Here is an 18,373-nt window from a genome sequence, read left to right as displayed (position 1 = left end):
GAGGTTAGGAGATGGTTGGGAAGGTGAGACTGCTGCCTTTAAGAGGTACTGGAGAAAGAACAGAGAGAGGATGGAAACTGAGAGCAGTGGCTGGGAATTGGTTGTAAATAAAGATGAATGAGGGCATGAATCCACAAATGCTGCCAACAAATTCATCATACAATTAGAGGCTGAAACAGCAAATGAAGAACTGTCAAATACCTAGCCAGCCACCCATGCTGATCTTCTCTTGTATGCTCCATGCTAAGTGCACATAGTGCATCTTCATCAGCTGCTCTCCCCACACTGCTTTGTGCAACCTGCTGGCTTCAGGGCTTAGAGAACATGCTGCTTTGCACTAAAACTTGATGCTTGTCATGTCTTTTGATCACAGGGCTGATACTCAGTTGATTTAGAAATATTTGTAGCTCAAAGTGTCTACAGAAGAAAGCAAATTTGGATTAAAAAGTTACAAATGAGAAATAAATAATTTTAAAGTACTTCCTGATGGATTTCCTCACTTACTATAGCAGTCAGCTTTGGAAATGTTTGAGACACTTTGGAATAAACTCACCTTAAGCTAATGTTCTATGCAGGATTTGTCAGGAATAGCTATGAATAGCTCCATATGTGGACAAACCCGTAATTCTTTAAGTGAAAAGGCTGAAGGAAAGAGTAAGGGATCAATTAAAGGAAAATACTTAATAAAATACAATGTAGTTGAAGTTTCCATGTTCTGTGCCAATGTATCCCCAAGAGAGTGAGCAAATTGCAAAATACTAGTCTTCTTTCAACAGGAGACTTAATGTGTTTTCAGAAAATACTGCCTGTGTTCTCTTGCCTGGAATCTCATTACTGTCTGTCCTCCTGTAACACAGCCTGACCCCACTTGGCTCCTTGGAAACAGTTTTCTGCTGGATGGGATGCACTGTCCAGCTTTTGCTGAAAGAACCATTTGGCTGGTGGATTTAATGAGTTTCTTAAGCCTTTTAAAATAAGTTTAACAGACTTTCACGGTGAAAGTGTTGCTGGAATTGATTGGATCATACAGATGGTTCTGTACATTGACTTAAGGATCTATTTTTATTAGGTTTTAAGGATTTCTGTCTTTAAAAGTGGTAGTAATTGATTCAAGCATCCACCAGGTTAAGGAAGATTTTTTTCAAGTTATTCAGCTGTCTGATTTTTCTACTTGAGTTTAAACCAACTGTTTGTGATTGTACTGAAGAACTTCAAAATCTCTGAGTACAAGAGGTGTGTAACATCAGGTTACTTCTGGTAAGTTTTAGGTCTAGTTTTAAAAAGGAAACAAAACTCTACATTGCTTAGATGTTAAAAGACCAATTGGTTTAGGCAAAGCACACAAACTTTCAAAACATCTGCAGTGAGAAGTACTTCTGCAAAGAAGTGTTCAGTGTCAGCCTTGTCAGCTTCACAAACTTTCCCTTGATCTAACTGGACTAAGAGTTTCTCCTTGCTGTGAACAGAGCTTGGCACAAATTCCCACTGCTGGAGGACAGAAGTTTTCTGAGGTGTATCTGACACAACTAAAGGAAAGGTAGGCAGGGAACCCACAGCAGGATTTGTTGGGAATATTTCTGGGTGATTGAAGAGCCATGTGTGGGAAGAAAATCTGAGAGGGGCAGAAGCCCAGTAGCCCTGAGAGGGCTCCTGAAATGATGGATGAGGAGCCAGCTGGGGTGGAAAGGCTCAGCCAGGATGGTCATTGTGAAGGGACAAGTGTGTGCTGGTGCAGATGATGCTCTGAAGCAGGAGGGAGGGAGCTCTGGAAAGTCATAAAACAGAGCTGTTATAGATTTGAAAATGACAGGATGAAATAAATCTGCAAAACAGCTCTGCAGATTCCAGGTAAAGTCATCTAAGGTGGGAATGTGGAGAAAGTTGAATATGTTTGTGCAGAAACTCCAGTTTTCCAAATGCTTGTCCCTGTGAATGGTCTCATCTCTGAAATAATATGTTTTTAAGCTCTGGGAGGTGCTGAGATCTGAGGGATCTTGCTGGGTGAGATTGTTCTTTGAAGAAATGTTTCCTACCAGCATACAGGGGAGCTGCAGTTAAATTAATGAAGGCATTGTTGTGTCAGTCAGAGGAAAAGATGGGACAAAGAGCTTGGCTTTGTCTAAACTTTCCCATCCAGAGCCCATTAGTCAAAACTTGTTCTCTCCATGGGGTTTAAATTAGGAGTGGAGTCACCTGTCCATGACCCCAGCAGCTTTACACAGGACTGAATTTCACTGTGCTGTGCATGGCAGTGGGGAGGAGGAAAATAAGATTTAGCATCTTTTGAGGCTTTGTGCTGAAGGTGAACCCTTTCCCTGGGGCTGGCATTTAAAGACAGTGGACAGTACATGTACAGGGCAGTTTCTGTCATCCCTGGAGACAATTCCCTCATTAAACCAGGAATTAACACTTCCATTCTGTACTCTCTGTGCTCCTGCTGACAGGCACATGTGGAAGGACTTGTTCACAACTGCAGCTGTGACCCACAGTGAATTACTGACCAGAGAAACTTGTGTTTTTGTTCTCCTTGGTCAAAAGGGCAGCAGTTATTTAGATGAAGGTTTACTGGTGTTTGAAATGTGTTGGGTCTGTGAATGCAGCAGTTCAGGTGCTCTGTCCAAGGAATATATGAAACCATATAAATGAATATGAAGATATTTCATGTTCCTCCTGTTTTCTGCTCATTTTCCTGTTGCTGGGAAGGGTGAGGCAGTTCATCCTCCACCTGCAGCTCACAGTTCATGTTCCCTGCTAGCTGATATTTCCAACCCAAGAGCTGTGACCACAGTTAGAAGCAGTTATTTGGAGGATGAAATAGTTTGCTAATCTCATAATATTGCATTCATTTTTCCATTCTGTTGAAGAGGGGCATCCCAGGGAGATCTGAAGAACCAGGCATAAATTTACAGGGTTTGAAGGGTTTGAAGAGGCATGGAAAGCTGCACTGCTGAATTCAAGTTTTATTGAGAGCCTTTGACATGAATCAAGAGGGAAATTTCCCCTTTCTTCTCCAGATCCAGGAAATCAGTGCAATTTAAGATATTTCAATTTTAAACTTGCCTATTATTTTAATAATTCAGTTATCTGAGAAGGGGAAAAGGACAGTTTTCATGGTTCAGATTAAAAATAGTAACTTCCTACTTAGACATAGAAACTGAGATGTTCAGGTTATGACATATTAACCTATTTTGGGAAGCAGCATTTTTTTTAATGTTTAAAAACCCCCATAAACAGAACACACAAAAAACCAGCAAAAAAGCAAACTTGTGCTCCAAGGCAGCTTTTGTCTGCAGAATAGTCAGGGCTAATGCAGGTTACATTTAAAAACCTCCCAAACCCCAATTTATTGCTGCTTCTCTTTGAACAGGGTTTTAGAGTTGTTCTATTTTTCTTGCTTATTTTACATTCTGCTCAGCAGGCAATCCTTCTGACCTTCAGAAACGGGGTGAGAGATTAGGATTTTGTTAGCAGATTGACTGCAGCCTAAACATATGTCCTTTGATAAATCATAGCATCTTTGTTGTTGTCATTTTTGTGCAGCAGCTTTTCCTCCATAATGGGTTAGTGATTATCTTGCACAGGTATTGTGAGGTTTAGCCTAAAGTTTCTGCTCTCTGGATGCAAAGTTTTACAGTGTCATAAATTATATTCTTATTTGATTAAGAATAAACTTATGCAAATTACATTTAAGAGAAACTGTCCCCAGGAATGTTCCTTTAGTTTTGTATGAAGTATTGAATTATATTTATATGGTGAACATCAATTAAAGCTTCCCAGCCTACTCAGACAGATAAAGTCCTTAAAACTTTCTGCTTGAGAAATATTAAAATCCTTTAGAAAGGGTTCCACAGGGTTTAAAGCTGCAACAAAAGAAAATGTTTCTGGAGGTTACTCCATGTTTCTGTACTAAATTTTCAAGTAGACTGAGCTATGAAAGCCAGAAATTTGCTCAGAGTCACTGAGTGCAGGTTCCTAAATCATCAGCCACTCAAAAATTCCATAAGAGTCCTTTGTCCTCAGACTCCCCTTCCCCTGCCATGGGGCAGAAGGGCTGGATAATTAATTAGTGGAAAAATATTTGGTCATGATGCTCAGCTAAGCCCAGGTTAGTGCAGAGAATAGTTCAGCTCATTAGCCAGGTGCCAGAAATTGGGCTCTCACTGCAGCAGGCTCTTACAGCAGGGGCAATATCTGCCTCTGATTAAAGATAACAAGTGCTCAGCCCTTGGCTGTGGGAGCTTTTAGGAGTGTGTGAGTCAGATCATCAGCTGTGCAGGGTGCTGCAGGAGCAGGTAAATACTTTCTCCTTAGAGCCACAAAGCTGGAAGTGTTGTAGCAGCTGTGCCCTTGGTTCTGAGGAAACCTGTGCACCAGCCCAGCTTAAATGCCAGCCTAAGCCCTTAATAGCAGTCAGGACACCTGCTCTGTCCTCTTCCAAATGTTCCTGGGTACACCTCGTGTACAGGTCACAAGGTTGGTGGTCAAACTGTAGTGGAGGTGCCTAAAAACAAATTTATCTGTTATCTTTGATTCTCTACCAAACCCTACAAATCCAGCCCAGGAGAAAATGCTTTTCCTGGAGCACAAAGGGTGGAAGGGAAAGGCTGATAATCCAAATAAGATATGTTGATATTTGGATCATAATATAGCACTGAAAACCAGGAGTAGTTGTGTTCTTTTCTAAAGGTGTTGGCATTGTCTCTGTTTGCACTGAGCCTCTGTGTAAGCAGGACTATGTGCCCTTTGTCTTTTTTTATTCTGTATCTTGTGTTATTGTATAAAGAAAAGTGCTGGCTACCTCTGTGCTGAATTAGATGAATCTGCCTGATTGTGAACAGCTGCTCCAGCTTTAGGTGGGATTGGCCCCTATGCAGAAGTTCCAGTTTTGAGATCAGGTGTTTCCACTAAACTCAGGTGAGCCATAGAAAAGGCTTTGGGTGGGTTCCTGGTGCTATTTACAGATCTTATTTTCTGTTTGCTACAGCCACATTTACACTGAAACAAACTGTTTAAATCCTATTATAGGTAATAACTGTTTCATAGCACTTCTGAGACTTTATTTGCACTTTATTAATTTTCATTCTTCACAGCAGCCAGGAGAGTCTGGTTCCAACACAAATCCGACCAGGAGATGGCAGTGCTGGTTCGTGCAAGGAGCTCCCAAAAGTCAAAACGCTTTTCCCCCAGCTGACAAGGGAAAGAAATTGCCTTAATTTAATTAGAACGTCCACTGTCTTAGCAACACATAGATAAATGTTAATGAAATAGACCCGGTTTTAGCTTTAGTTCCTGACTGGCTAATGCAAGTCAGCAAATTAAAAATGCTCGTAGGGTTTTGTCTAAATACTGGAGTCACCCTTGACCTAGTAATGATTATAGACAAGGTTTTTGAAATTCAGCACCCTCTTGTTTAGAAGTGGTGATAGCATTAAAAATCTGGAAAGGTAATAGGTGCTAATATTTTCATTTCTGCATACCTGCTCTGTAAACTATTAATGGCTTTGCTTGTAGCTGTAAAATCAAGTTTTCCTATAGCTTTGAAAATTCTTGAGCCTTTTGTTTCAGCATTTTTGTCTTCCTGCCCTTATGGTGTGTGTACATGTGCACTGAATTGTGTTACCTGGCCTGGTAAATAAGGAAGGAGCTTATAGGGCAGCACATGAGCTTTCCCAAGGTTTTGATTCTGTCTTTTTGCTTCCATTAAAAGATGGGAATAGCCCCTGGCTCCAGAGCTTGCTTGGGAAAATGAGTGTGGCCCCTGTCAATGGGGTGCTTGTCTGGTGTCCTAATGTCACTGAGGTGGCTGAGGGGCCAGTGCTGGACCCTCTCCATCCTGGCTCTGCAGATGTCCAGCACAGAGCTAATTTGTCACAAGGTCATCCCCAAATCTGGCAGGATGCAGCAGGTGTGGCCTGGGCTTGGTGTCTGTATTGTGCTGCTCTGTGCCAAGCAACAGGCTGCATCTGTGTGAGCAGCAAGAGAGGAAAAAGCAATTTCTTCCTGGGACCTTGGTGATTAGGGAGCTGAATGGGCTCCCCTGTGTGAGACCACTTGTTTTCTGTGTTCCATGTCTGTTAATCCCATGGTGGATGCAGGTAAAATTGTGAATGTGGGCAGGAACTGTGGGACAGCTGCACTCCTGCATCCTTCACCCTTCCCATGCCATTTGCTTAGAGCTTTCACATCTGAAAATTGAAGTGTGGACTCTCAGAGTTATCATACTGCTGCTGCTTGGACATCCTTGTCCAAAAAAGCAGAGCCTGGAGACGTGCACTGTGTTATTTTACCTTGGGCAGCCTCACCAGTGATTGGGATCAGAGCTGAGATTCTTCTGCACCCACCCATCCAGGCTGTCACTTTTTAAATAAGATACATGTCAACTAAATCTTGCATGCTTCCCTTTGGAGACCTGTTCTGCACATCAAAGGGCTGCTGGGGCTGTTATTGATGGGAAGGTGCCTGTGCAGGAACAAACAAGGTGGCACACACTGTAAGTTCAGGTGCACAGTGGAAATGTCACCGTGCAGTCTGATGTTGGCAGCTGCAGCTCGTGGCTTTGTGAATGCCACAAGTGCCCTATGGAGCCAATCTGCCAGCACTGGAGCCTTTATTTCCTTTCAGAGCAGCACAGTGTAATCATTGTTTTTGTTCTTGTGCAGCCACAGACTCCCTTGTAAGCGCAAATTCAAATGGAAGAAACATCAAAGTTAATTTGAAATGAAATGCACCCCAAGTAGTCCAGGGGAAATGGAGACATTACTTTGTAGCCACCCTTCTCCTGCCAAAACTGCAGCACCCAGATGTCAGGAAGCCACGCTGAGCTCTTTGTCTGGTCTTGATTGACTATATTGTTTTCATCCCAGCCTTTTTAAAGCTTTCCTCCTGCCTCCATATTTTTAAGGAATAAAAAGCTAATATAAGGACATGGAGTGTTATGAAGCATGAAGTTCTATAAATATTTATGCTGAACTATCAAAAAAACTTGACAGGTCTTATTTTCTTGACAGATTGGGGGCACTTGTTATTTTTGACCCTGAGAATTGAAGAGCACATGGAGTTAGATCTGTTTGTAATGACTTTTGGATATTGTTGTCCAGCAAACTCATAGGAATGTAACAGGATAACAGATTATTTTCTTGGTGTCTTTGTGAAAATGGAACTTAAACCTTGTACTGTGTTACCCACAAATGACCACTCAAGTTACTGTGTCTGTGAATTTCTGCACTTTCTTTGGCACACATGGATTTCCCAGTTAGCTGCTTGGTTTGCCACTTCAGATGGACAGCTTCCACCTGAGCTGCTCTGCACTCTGTGATCACCTTTCAGTCTAGGAATTACAGTGTGCTAGGATGGTCTCAAGGCAGGCTAAAAATCTGGCAAAGGCCTGTGGGGTCTGCAGTTTTGCCACCAGTCCCATCTCTGCTTAAAGTATCCCTGGAGGCAACTTGAAGATAAACTCAGCTTAAAATTTTAAGTGCTGATAAACAGGCATTTTGTAGAGAGGTGAGAGGCTTGTAACTCCCACACTTCAGGATCCTCATTCTATGAAATGATGTGCACACAAGCTTAACCCCTTCCTGAAGCCAAAGTGGCAGGTGAATATTTAAAATCTAAGCTTGGCTTTTTCAGCAAAGCTGGAGCTTTGTGGCAGCAGCCACATTTTTACATCCACTTTCTGCAGGAAAGGATCAATCCAGTGCTTTACCTTGAATGAAGTGTGGTGTGTATTTTAAGGTAAACCTTAAAAAGGAGCTTAAACCTTGGAATATGTTGTGTCTAAAGCTGACCAGAATGGCTCCCACTGTTGGTCACTAGAGGGCACAAAGGAATTACCAAAGAAAGAAGTTTCTTGGTCTCACAGTTCTGAATCTCCACTTTAAATCCCTGAAAGTGGGGGGGGGATTCCTGTGGCTGCCAAAAGACAGTATGGATTCAAATTTTGGTTTTTTCAGTGACTTTCTCCACTCAAATCTACTTCTGTAGAATTCCAAGGGTGCTTCCATGCTCCTGTTAGCATAATGTTGTGATCAGAAAATATATGGCACTCAGAACAAATACACAGGCTGCTCGTGAACAGCTTGTAAGCCCCATAATTACAAACCTGATCTCGTTTGTCAGGTCTCTGCTCCTGGAAGAAGAGTTTGCTGTATGAAGAGGAAGCCAGCAGTGTCTGCCTGAGCTGTTGTTCTTTTGCAGGTTGCCTGTCTCATCCGGGTCCCATCCGAGGTGGTCAAGCAAAGGGCTCAGGTTTCTCCTTCCTCCAGCACCCTCCGGATTCTCTCCCACACCCTGTATCATGAGGTGAGCTCAGAGCAAAATTCCTAAAAGTTTTAATCTTCCCACTCAGTGCCATACATGTCCAGAAGCATCCCTACAACTTTATTCCAGCTGTGTGCTTTCCCAGCACTTTTCCATCTATTTTTCTGTTTTTAAAGTGATTGGCATGTTATGATTGAGGAAATCAAACCCCCACCTCCCCCTGGGGCATGCACTTACATGCATGCTCCAAGCAGCTCCTTTTTTTCTCCTCTTTTTATATGGGATACCCACATTTAAAGATGAGAGGAAAAGAAATAAAGGGATTTAGCTTCCAGATTCCAAAGCTCTGCTTGTATTTATGCAAACAGTCCTGTCTGGGGCAGCAGGACATGGAGTGTCTGTGTGTAGTTTGCTGAATGGTTCCCAATTTTTGAAGCAGGATTTGGAAGGGATCCCAAAAGGCACCATTTCAGAGGGGCTCTGGAAATGAGTGCTCATCCTGTACTGGTTACTTTTGAAAAATAAGAGCCTTTGTCTTCTTTTCAGGAGTTATGCTATTCCCTCCTGTGAAAACCTGTTCATGTCTGTTTTAGCAGAGCTTCACAAGGGGGGATTTTCAAGCTGTGTTCCATAAGAGAAAGCTGCTCCTAAAAACAGTGTGGGGAACAATATTGTAACACATTTTCTGAGTGTAAAACCCAGGGAAAGAAAGACATAAATATGACCTTTAAATGATCCACTTGATTTTTATGTGTTTTCAAATGGAAACTATTGTGATAACCCTGCACAAGAGGGTCACTAGAACTTCTTTCTGTGACTTGATTCTGCTTTAGTAGCTGATTCTGTCAAAACCATATGTTTTTCCCTTTCCATATAGCTGGCCAGAGAACCATAAGCCTTGCCAAACACTTGAATTAAGTGCCCTATAATAATAAACAACATAATTTTATATACACTTATAAAAAAAGTTTTAATTGTTTTGAGTGTTTTCAGCTGGTTAAAAATATAAAACATTTGTCTTGATAAAGGCTCTGAATCAAGGCTAAGGAGGTGAAAATAAAACCCTCTGGCACTGTAAATAATGGAATACAGTACACAGTGTTATAATCAATACAGTCAATTTGAAGCTGAGGTGTGACACTTTAGGGCTGTAATGCTTGCCTTGTAATCACCAATAAATTGTGGGTTTTGACAAACTCATTCCCTCTGGATGATGCTTTCTTTTGTTGCTTTACAGGGTATTCAAGGACTTTATCGAGGTTATAAAAGCACAGTATTAAGAGAGGTAAACACTTGTCTTTTTCTCTTTTATTTTCTTTAATTGCTTCCTTTGCCTCACTTAGTTTTCTAACAAGAGATAATAGTACAATTGAGATCAGTTGCTCTAACCTTAAGCTCTAAATCCCAGCATATTTCATTCCAGGTAAGTTGCCAGCCCTTAATTTAAATAGAATACTGACAATGAGCACTAAGAGAACCTTTGGTACATGCAAAAATTCATTTGCCATCCTGTCTCCCAGTTCTGTTGCTGCTAAATTGAAAAGGGATGGAAAGGTATATATTAATATGAGAAAACCATAAAGTAAAGTACTGGAAACTTTCTCAAGTCTTGTGATTGCATCATGTGAACTATATATGCCAACAATTGTGAACTGGTGGCATCAGGCCAAGTTTAGCACAGACAGATTTAGGCTTTCTTTAAATATATTCATCAGCAGATGCCAAGGGATTATTTGTCATCTGTATATAGAGAGGATTGTGGTCTCTCTTTTTTTTTTTTTTTTTTTCCTTTTTTAATGTGTGAAAGAAATGCATTTAGTCACCCAGTCTGTAGATTTGATATGGCATTACTTAACTCCAAATCAGAAGTATTTCACTGTTAGAAAAAAAAAAATAGGGCTAAAAATATTTTGGCTCAGTCGGAAGAAGAGAGTTCCTAAACTAAAATCTTTTCATAAATGTACTGTGATTTCCAGGATTAGTGTCATGGAAGTGCTTGACATGCTGTGTGAACTGAGGGCAGATTATAAAAGTAGTAGAAAAACCTACTGATAGACTCCCAGTCTAAAATTGTTCCAGTATCAGATCCCAGGAGATCACCTTTTGACGAAACAGGAGTTGCATGATGTGTGTGTACCTCAAATAGAGAGATCAGGCTTGGTTCCTAGGAAAACATAAAATCACAGATGGGTTTGGGTTGGAAGTGACATTAAACCCATCTTGTTCCACTGTCCCAGGCTGCTCCAAGCCCTGTCCAGCCTGGCCTTGGGCACTTCAGGGGTGGAGCAGCTTCTCTGGGCACCCTGTGCCAGGGCTCAGCACTCCCAGGGAGGAATTCTTTCCTGCCATGTGTCTGACACAGCACTGGTGCCCAGGAAGGGCTCTCCATGTGACATTTTTGATGTGGTGTGTGGGTTTCTCTTTCCTTGGGTACCTCAAGTGAATAAAGTGGGTTTGGATCTTCCCTCTTTGGTTTAAACACAGGCTCAGATCTGTTGTCTGTGTTTCCACTGATAATAAGGCCACTTGCAGGGGCTTTTTATTCTTCATTCAATAGCTCTGCTTTTTAAAGCTTTTCTTCATGCTGAAAACTCTTTTCAGGACAGTTATGTTTGCCATAAGCTCTTGTTACAAGTACAGGATAAAGATGGGTATTACCTAAAATAAGAAACACCAAACTTAGTGTTCCTTAAAGTGCTGACAAATGCTAATGCACTGTGGTTTATTTTAGCAGTTTTGAGTGTTTAAAAAATTACTTATTTGTGCAAAGATGACACCTGCTTCTCTGAAATGTAACCCCCACCATAGCTTTGTCCTGTACTTATTTTCTGGCTCACTAAACGTGTTATAAACTCAGATTTCATTTGCAGACAGGCAAAAAAGGCGAATGAATAGGAATCATTTTGATTTCTCAGAGGGGTTCTGAATAAATGAATAAATTTAGATCCCATTGAGTACAGATTTTGCATACTAACAGGTAGATAAAGCACATGGCTGCTACTGTGTGCTATTCTCCTTAAAATTTGTTTTGACATATGTCAGGGTGGTAATTAATTTGCAGACCATATTCATGGCACAGTGTGTGACCTTGCTGAGATAACTTTGTTTACTCAAAATGGCAACACTTTGTTGGAAATTTAATGGGAGCCCTCTCCATTATGTATATTCATAAAAGATCCTTCAGAACTGATTTCAGCTGAAGTATTGCTTTTTGGGAGAATCTGTCCAATGGAATGAGAAGTAAATGATTACTAAATGAAATGTGCTTTCTCTTCAAAATAAAGTAAATCATAGGTGATGTTTAAAAAGAAAAAAAAAATCTTTGAATTTAGTGCTGTTAAGACTGATGCATTTTTCTGACACTAAATTTTGCAAAGCAATGTCCACTCTAGTATCAGTTTTTTGCACCTTCAGCTGGAGCTATTGTAAGCCTGACATTTAATCTTAGTATTTTTCCTTTTCTTTGTGTACACTTCTTCCTTTAGGGTCTTTATTTTCAGATAAAAATCTATATTAATTCAGTATTAGACACATCCTGGTAGCAACATAGCATATATCAGCTGGTACTTAATTCCAGCTGACTTTTATACTTACATGCTTTGGTTCTCTACCTACACAGCCCCTTTGTTTAGTTATAATGGAGTGGGAATTTTTGGATAGAGGGTCTTCAATACATGATTTTTCATTTAAAAAAAATGGAAAAGGCTGGGAATATTGGTGCTTTTCAAATGATTATATTATTGTGCTGGCAAAATTCTTGAGCTGGAGTTTAAGGAAGGTAAATTTTAGCTGTTGCATTGGGATAAAATTTTGTGTATTGTATCAAGCAGATTTCTGGACAGAGATCTGCTTGCCAGTTGATTGAATTTCAGTGAAAATAAGTGTATTTATTGATGGAGTGTGGTGTGGAAGCCTCATCTTGCTCTAGCAGAGCAGATCTCTTCAGGACAGCCTTACCCTGCTCCATGTAATTGGCTTTAGCTGCTGTGCTGGTGCAAGGTTGTTGTTTCATCCTTCAGTTTTGATTCTCACTCTGACTTATCCCCTTTATCTCCTCAGAATGCTTTCTGAGCAGATGGATATTAGAGGGGAAAGAAGATGGCTAAATGCATAATGCTTTTGGAAACAACTTTGAGTGAACCTCTGGGCTTGAAAGTTTTGGCTGTGACTCTTTTCACCGTTTTGGTGCCTCTTCTCTCACATCTCCATTACATTTTGGTCTTCACATCTTCCTTTGATGTAGTTCCAGTGAACTAATCCTAAAATGGAAAGGGAGGTGAGGTACAGTGCATCATTCTGTTGGCAGTAGGGGCTTGAAAGAGACATCTGTGCTCCAAGAGGAAGGCTTTTGTCATAAAGCATGAAGTGGGATGTGGTTATTGGGTTGCTCAATGAGACTTTGAATAAATGGCAGAAATCAGAGGCTGTGAAATGATGTGGAATTCCCATGATGTCATTTCCAAAGCAAATCCAAGTGAGAATTGCCCCTTCCTATGGCTGTAGTGTACCAGGGTGCACCACTGTGGAAACTGGATCATTCTGCTAAGATCAGTCAATGAACAGGTAAATTTATTAATGTTTTCCACAACAGAGAAAAGTTAACTGGTAAAATTTCCAGCCATCTCATAATAAAGCAGGAGCAGACTATAAATCCACTGCAAATCCTTTAGAATTCCTAAATGGGGATGGAGTTCTGCTGCTGAGATCTTATATAAGCAAATGGAGCCAGATTTTTAATTCCTGCATAATTCATTTTATTAACTATGACCAAGTAGAACATCTGTTAAAATTCCATAATGTTCAGTTCATGGGAAAAAGAAAGCAAGCCCTGAGTTCCCATTGGAGCTCTTCCATTTCCGTTGGTGTTACAGGACTCCAGCAGATGTCTTAGAGGACTTTATTATAAATGAGGGCACAGCACAAAAGAAAAGGAAGTGCTTTGTCCAGTTTCCCTGTGAGTTACTTCACTGGCATGTCTGAGTGCAGGTTGCAGCCTCACAGTAAATCTGGTGTCCCTTCTCTCCTGAATTACCATGGTTTGGGAGTCCAGAGTGGGTGTTCCGTGTGCTTTTAATCCAGTTTGTCACTTGTAAAAATATTGCAGATGGAAGTATTTTCAAAAGGAGTAGACTGGAAGTAGATTCAAAAGGAGCTAAATTAATATTAAACTTTCTTAAAGACAAAGGGGATGGAGAATGACTGGCTCTCTGCAGCTCTCAGATGTCTTGGGAAGAGTCACTTTCAAATGTCATTCTTTGCTGAGCTTGTGCTCTTAGACTTTTCTGAGACAATTCAAACTCTGCTTGTGTTGGCCTTCATTCAGGTGGAGGTGTCACTGGTGCTTTACTTGTTGATGTTGTTTCAGAGCTCTGAGTTTGGAAGGAAACCCCTGACAAACCTGACCCCACTTGGGTACCACAGGTTACTGGCCCTGCTTTAGGTGAGAAAGCAGAGTTGTCAGTTTTGGCACTCCAAAGGAGCTAAAAGTAAAAAAAAAAAAAAAAAAAAAAAAAAAAAAAAAAAAAAAAAAATTAAAAACAAAACAAACAAAACAACCCAAACAAAAAAAAAAAAACCACCACAACAAAAAACCCTCTTAAAAACTTAGTGCTGGGAGAGGGAAATTAAAGCAGCTAGCAGCAAAATGGTCCTTAAAGGCACACCTGCTTGCATTTTCCTAATTTTAGAGGGTTGCTGGACAAAGGATGCTGAGGGGGGTTTGTATAAAGATGTAAAACCCAGGTGAGATATGTTGACCCTGTTGACTGAGGGTTGGAGGGGATTTCTGAGGGCTGAGCTCCATAGGGCACACTGCAAACAGGGAGTTTGTTTATCCATTTAAGGTGGTTTTGCATGCTTTTCTTTTGTTAGGACATCTTTATATAAATATCCTGCTCTCTGAGCTGTTAGAGAGGGGGTTTTTTTAAGTTTATCTCTGTTGCTGTAGGACAGAAAGAATGTTATTAATACATTCTTTCACTTGCACAATTAAAACTTTGATCTTTTGTCATTCTCTGTGTATTACAGAGCAGATGTCGATAGAAACAGGCAAACAGGACACTATCTTAATACAATATTTGGAAAAATAAACATCCTCCTTAGTGAAATATGTGCAGTATCTGTCTTTTGTTACCTTCTGGAAAACTGGGCTGGCTTTTATGTTTTTTTGTGACTCTAGATAGGTTCAGTTTAACCAGGAGTTTGCCAGGCAGGAACTGTAATAGTGTTTTTTTGACTTTTACTGAGCAGCCAGCATTTCTTTGGCTTAGGTGTTTCCATATAGAGCATCAGCAGTCTCATGAAAGGGATGGGGGCTGTAAAATGGATTAATTGTGCAGAGTTTATGTGACTTCAGGATTGGTGGGAGGGAGCTGAAAAATAAGTGCCTGCTTCCCACTCTAGCATCACTTTGTCTTGGAAAGCCCAGCATGGAGTTGTATCAGCTCTTGTATCACTTGTATCATCCTAAGTATGAATATTCAAGGTATTTTCATTTTGAGGGGGCTGTGAGGGTTAAAGGTAATTCTTGAGGGGTGGGAGCAGGAGACAAGTGTGGGATGGGGTGTCAGGCACACCCTGGCTTGTGACCTGGAACACCAGTAAATGGATAAAATGAATAACTGCTGCTGGAGGTTGTGCTCATTACCTTCTCCCTGCAAATGCTGGAATAGTACTTGGAGATGAAAATGGAGATCTCACAAAGCAGTTGTAAATGACTTTTACAGACAACAGAATATCCCTGGTTTTCCTAATTTACCAGTTGTGGGAAATAGGTTTTGTGACATGATGGTGGACAGAATCCTCGAGCAAATTCCTTGAAGTTTGGGAGGAAGGAGTGAGGGGTTTTTGGCCTTTTTTTTGCTCCAGCATGTTTAGAACCAAGCTGTTCTGGTTGCACACTCTCTTGCTCAGGCCAGGTGCAGTGTCCACATGGACTGGCCAGGAGCAGACTTCAGCCATCCTTGGTGCCACGGATATTTACCAATGGAGCACACACTTACTGCATCTCTCTGACATCAGTGGGTACATTCAGATGAAAAGAATTCCATATATGCAGAGGATTTCTGTATTTTGAAAGCCACAGCCTTGCAGCTGGGGTCTTTGAACAGAAAAACCCTTGGAAAGCCATGTGCACTCAAAGCATGGTGTGTGATTTGATAATGCAGATTCTTTCCAGCTGAATGTGGGTGCAAGCAGAGTCTTGCAGGAAGCATGTCCTGCTCCAGGCTTCCAACAAAGATACCATTTCCATACATTCTCAATCAGCTCACTAAAGTGTTTCTGCAAATGCAGCATTCATGGTGTAGGAATGTGTTTTGTGGGTGGGTAGCAGCACTGTGGGCAAGAACTAGTTGGGAAGAAAATAATACTATGAAGAAAAAGTTCTGGTGTTCTTTGTGCTGTGATATTTTTGTTTCTTTTGCTGATTTTTCTTGTTGATTTGTTTTCATCTTTTAAATAACCTAGGCACTCTATTTGCTACACTGATTGCTTTGATTTCTGCATGTTTCACAATGGTTTGAATTTCTGGCTGAGTGGTGGCTTTTAGTTTTAATTCCTCAACTGCATTCCAACATAGGCAACTGCATTTTGTCTAAATACTTTCTGTAGGTCTCAGTTCCTGTTTTGCTAAGCTGGAGAATAATCCTTCTGATGGCTGGAGTTGCTGGGCTGTTTTTGGGGAAGACCACATTTTGTTGGTGGGTGAAGCAACTTCTGTATGTGTGAAATGGGTAATTCTCTAAACCCAGAAAGATATATATGTATAGGGCATATGTTGATAAAATATGTACAAATATACATGTGAATACTTCTGTGTGTAAAATATGGTGTTGCTGTTAATAATTTCTTGTCAAGGGTCTTGGACTCTCTGAAGCAACTAGTCCTGTAAATGTGTGTGATTGGTCTGGAACAGCAAGCAATTTAGCAATTTCCTGAAAGTACAGGGCTGTATTTCAAGGATGAAATTCTTGCCTGGAGTAGACCAAAACATGATTTTACAGTGGAAGACTTCCACTTGCAGGATCATGCTGCTGTCAACATTAATAGCACTTAAATGTTTTTTCATACTTAGGCTACTATTTTCTGGTTTCTCTGCACCTGCTAAAAACAGAAGCACAGTTAAAAGAATCAGCAAGTCAAAAATTGAAGCTGTAACCCAAAGATTATGGTGAGGGTGTGAAAAAGAAACCAAATCTGTGGCAGAGAGCTTATGTAATTTATCAGCTATGCTAATGATTGGAAGAATGGCTGGAGAAGCACTTGTGAGAGAGTGCCACAAGAACAGCTCTTCCCAGTGCTTAAGACACATCATACTCCAATTATTTTGAAAGACTACCTGCTTATTATCTAGCAGAAAATAGGAATTGATCCCAGTGTTTTGAGAGCTGGAGAAGTGTCCCTTTAAAGAGAAAACAGAAAGCCATACCTCACTTCAGGATATTTTACCAGCCAGAATTGGCTGGTTTAGTGGATGGAATAAGTGAAAGAACCTTTCTTAGCTTACTCCAAGGGGAGCTCAGTAGGGATTCATGCTTGCAGGGACATTTTGGGCAGGCAAAGGGCAGTGGGTGAATCCCAGGCAGCAGAGGGCAGCAGGGGAACGTTTGGGGTGAAACCCCAAACTGGAGCTGATGCTATTCAAATTCTGGAGCTGATGCTTTCAGCAATTCCCATCCCTTTCACCCTGCCTCAAAACCCACCTGCAAAATACACCCAGCATCCAAAATGCTGCCCATTTGATTCTGGGAACTAGCCCTGCTGCATTTCTGGGGACTGACTTGTGGGAGGAAATGAAGTGAGGTTTAGCTTGGGAGTGATTTTATGGGCTCCTATTTTTTAGCTTTAATTAGGTATGAATATATTATATATGGTCTGTAGCATTCCCCATGGAATAATACCCATGTGCCATGAAGAAGAGAAAGGAGAATGTCTGATCCCAGCACCTGGCAGTGTCTGTGCTGAGACTTCATGGGCTGTGCAATCATCTATTTCAAATTTCACTTCAGCATCATTTTCTGTTAGTATTCTGCATTTCTTTAGCTTATCTGTTTCTAAGAAAAATACAACTAAATTCATAATCTTTGGGCTAGTGTGGTGTGCACCTTAATAAATATCTCATGTCACTTCTTAGTGACAATGTGATTGGAAACGTGTGTGGGAGGTGGAGCAGGGTGGCAACATGATTTTCATAATTTTTATAGAAGCTTAGGTAAAGCAGGCCTGGTGTGTGTACTGCAGATGGAAATAGTGCTATTAAACCAGGCTCTTATCTCACTTTTATTTTTCTGTTAATTTTATGGAAGCCAATAAAGCATAAGCTCTGCACGTTTTCTTTTTATGTTGGCTGGATATGTGAAAATTGTGTTCTTGCTTTTCAAAGCCAGCAGGTCTAGAGTTTGGCCTGAATGTTTTGGCATGACTCTGCAATGCTGGGGTCCCTCTGCCAGATGTGGCTACTCCAGGCTTGAATCTTTCCCAGTTAAAGATGCACAATATGTGACATGGGTAGATTTCTGTCCTGAGGAGACTGAGGCATCTCAGTGCTCTTTCAGATAGAGCAAAGCCTCAAAAAGAGAGAGAATCATAAGCCAGGATACAACCCCTGCTTTCCCATGGGAGAACAGCCAGTACATTGTATTCTGTGCTTGCATTTGGCATTGCACAGTCTCTTAATGTAAAAGAGAGGGGCAAATAAAGAAGGTTGCATGAGTATCAGAATAAGTAATATGCTCATACCTCAGTGGGAGGTTATCTGCTCCCTTCTTGCTTTTGCTGATATGAAATCCTGAAGTGCAATAAAACATTTAGGCTCATGAAATACAAGACCATAAGGCACTTAACTGAGTCTTGTCTTGCTGACTTTAATGTACTGAATGCCAGTTAAAGCAAAATTTAGCCCATTATTAATTTTGCCCCTGGCTACATACTTTAAAAGTTTTGGGTGGATGTTTCTTATGCCTTTTTCTCCAACCTTCCCAGCATTTTGCCTCCTGGCCTGTGCAGCTGTGCTGCTGATATCCTTTCTATTTCTGGAAATGACCCATGCAGTTAGGTCAGTTTGTTTTAGCCTCACTCCTTGTTGCTGAAGTAGAATAGCACATTTCCCCTAACT

General features: G+C 40.9%; 1 protein-coding gene across 2 annotated transcripts in view; it reads left to right on the top strand.

Moving 5' to 3' along the window:
- Positions 1–18,373, top strand: part of SLC25A26 (solute carrier family 25 member 26) — an 81,082-nt gene that overhangs the window by 10,098 nt on the left and 52,611 nt on the right. For both annotated transcript variants that reach the window (XM_056501256.1, XM_056501257.1), the window contains exons 4-5: positions 8,197–8,301; positions 9,497–9,544. In XM_056501256.1, coding sequence (XP_056357231.1) covers positions 8,197–8,301; positions 9,497–9,544 — 153 coding nt within the window. The remainder of the gene's footprint in view (positions 1–8,196; positions 8,302–9,496; positions 9,545–18,373) is intronic.

This window comes from Oenanthe melanoleuca, chromosome 12 (assembly GCF_029582105.1).
Source record: "Oenanthe melanoleuca isolate GR-GAL-2019-014 chromosome 12, OMel1.0, whole genome shotgun sequence".
NCBI lineage: Eukaryota > Metazoa > Chordata > Aves > Passeriformes > Muscicapidae > Oenanthe > Oenanthe melanoleuca.
The sequence above is the reverse complement of the archived record's forward strand: the minus strand, read 5'-3'. Positions and strand labels throughout refer to the sequence as shown.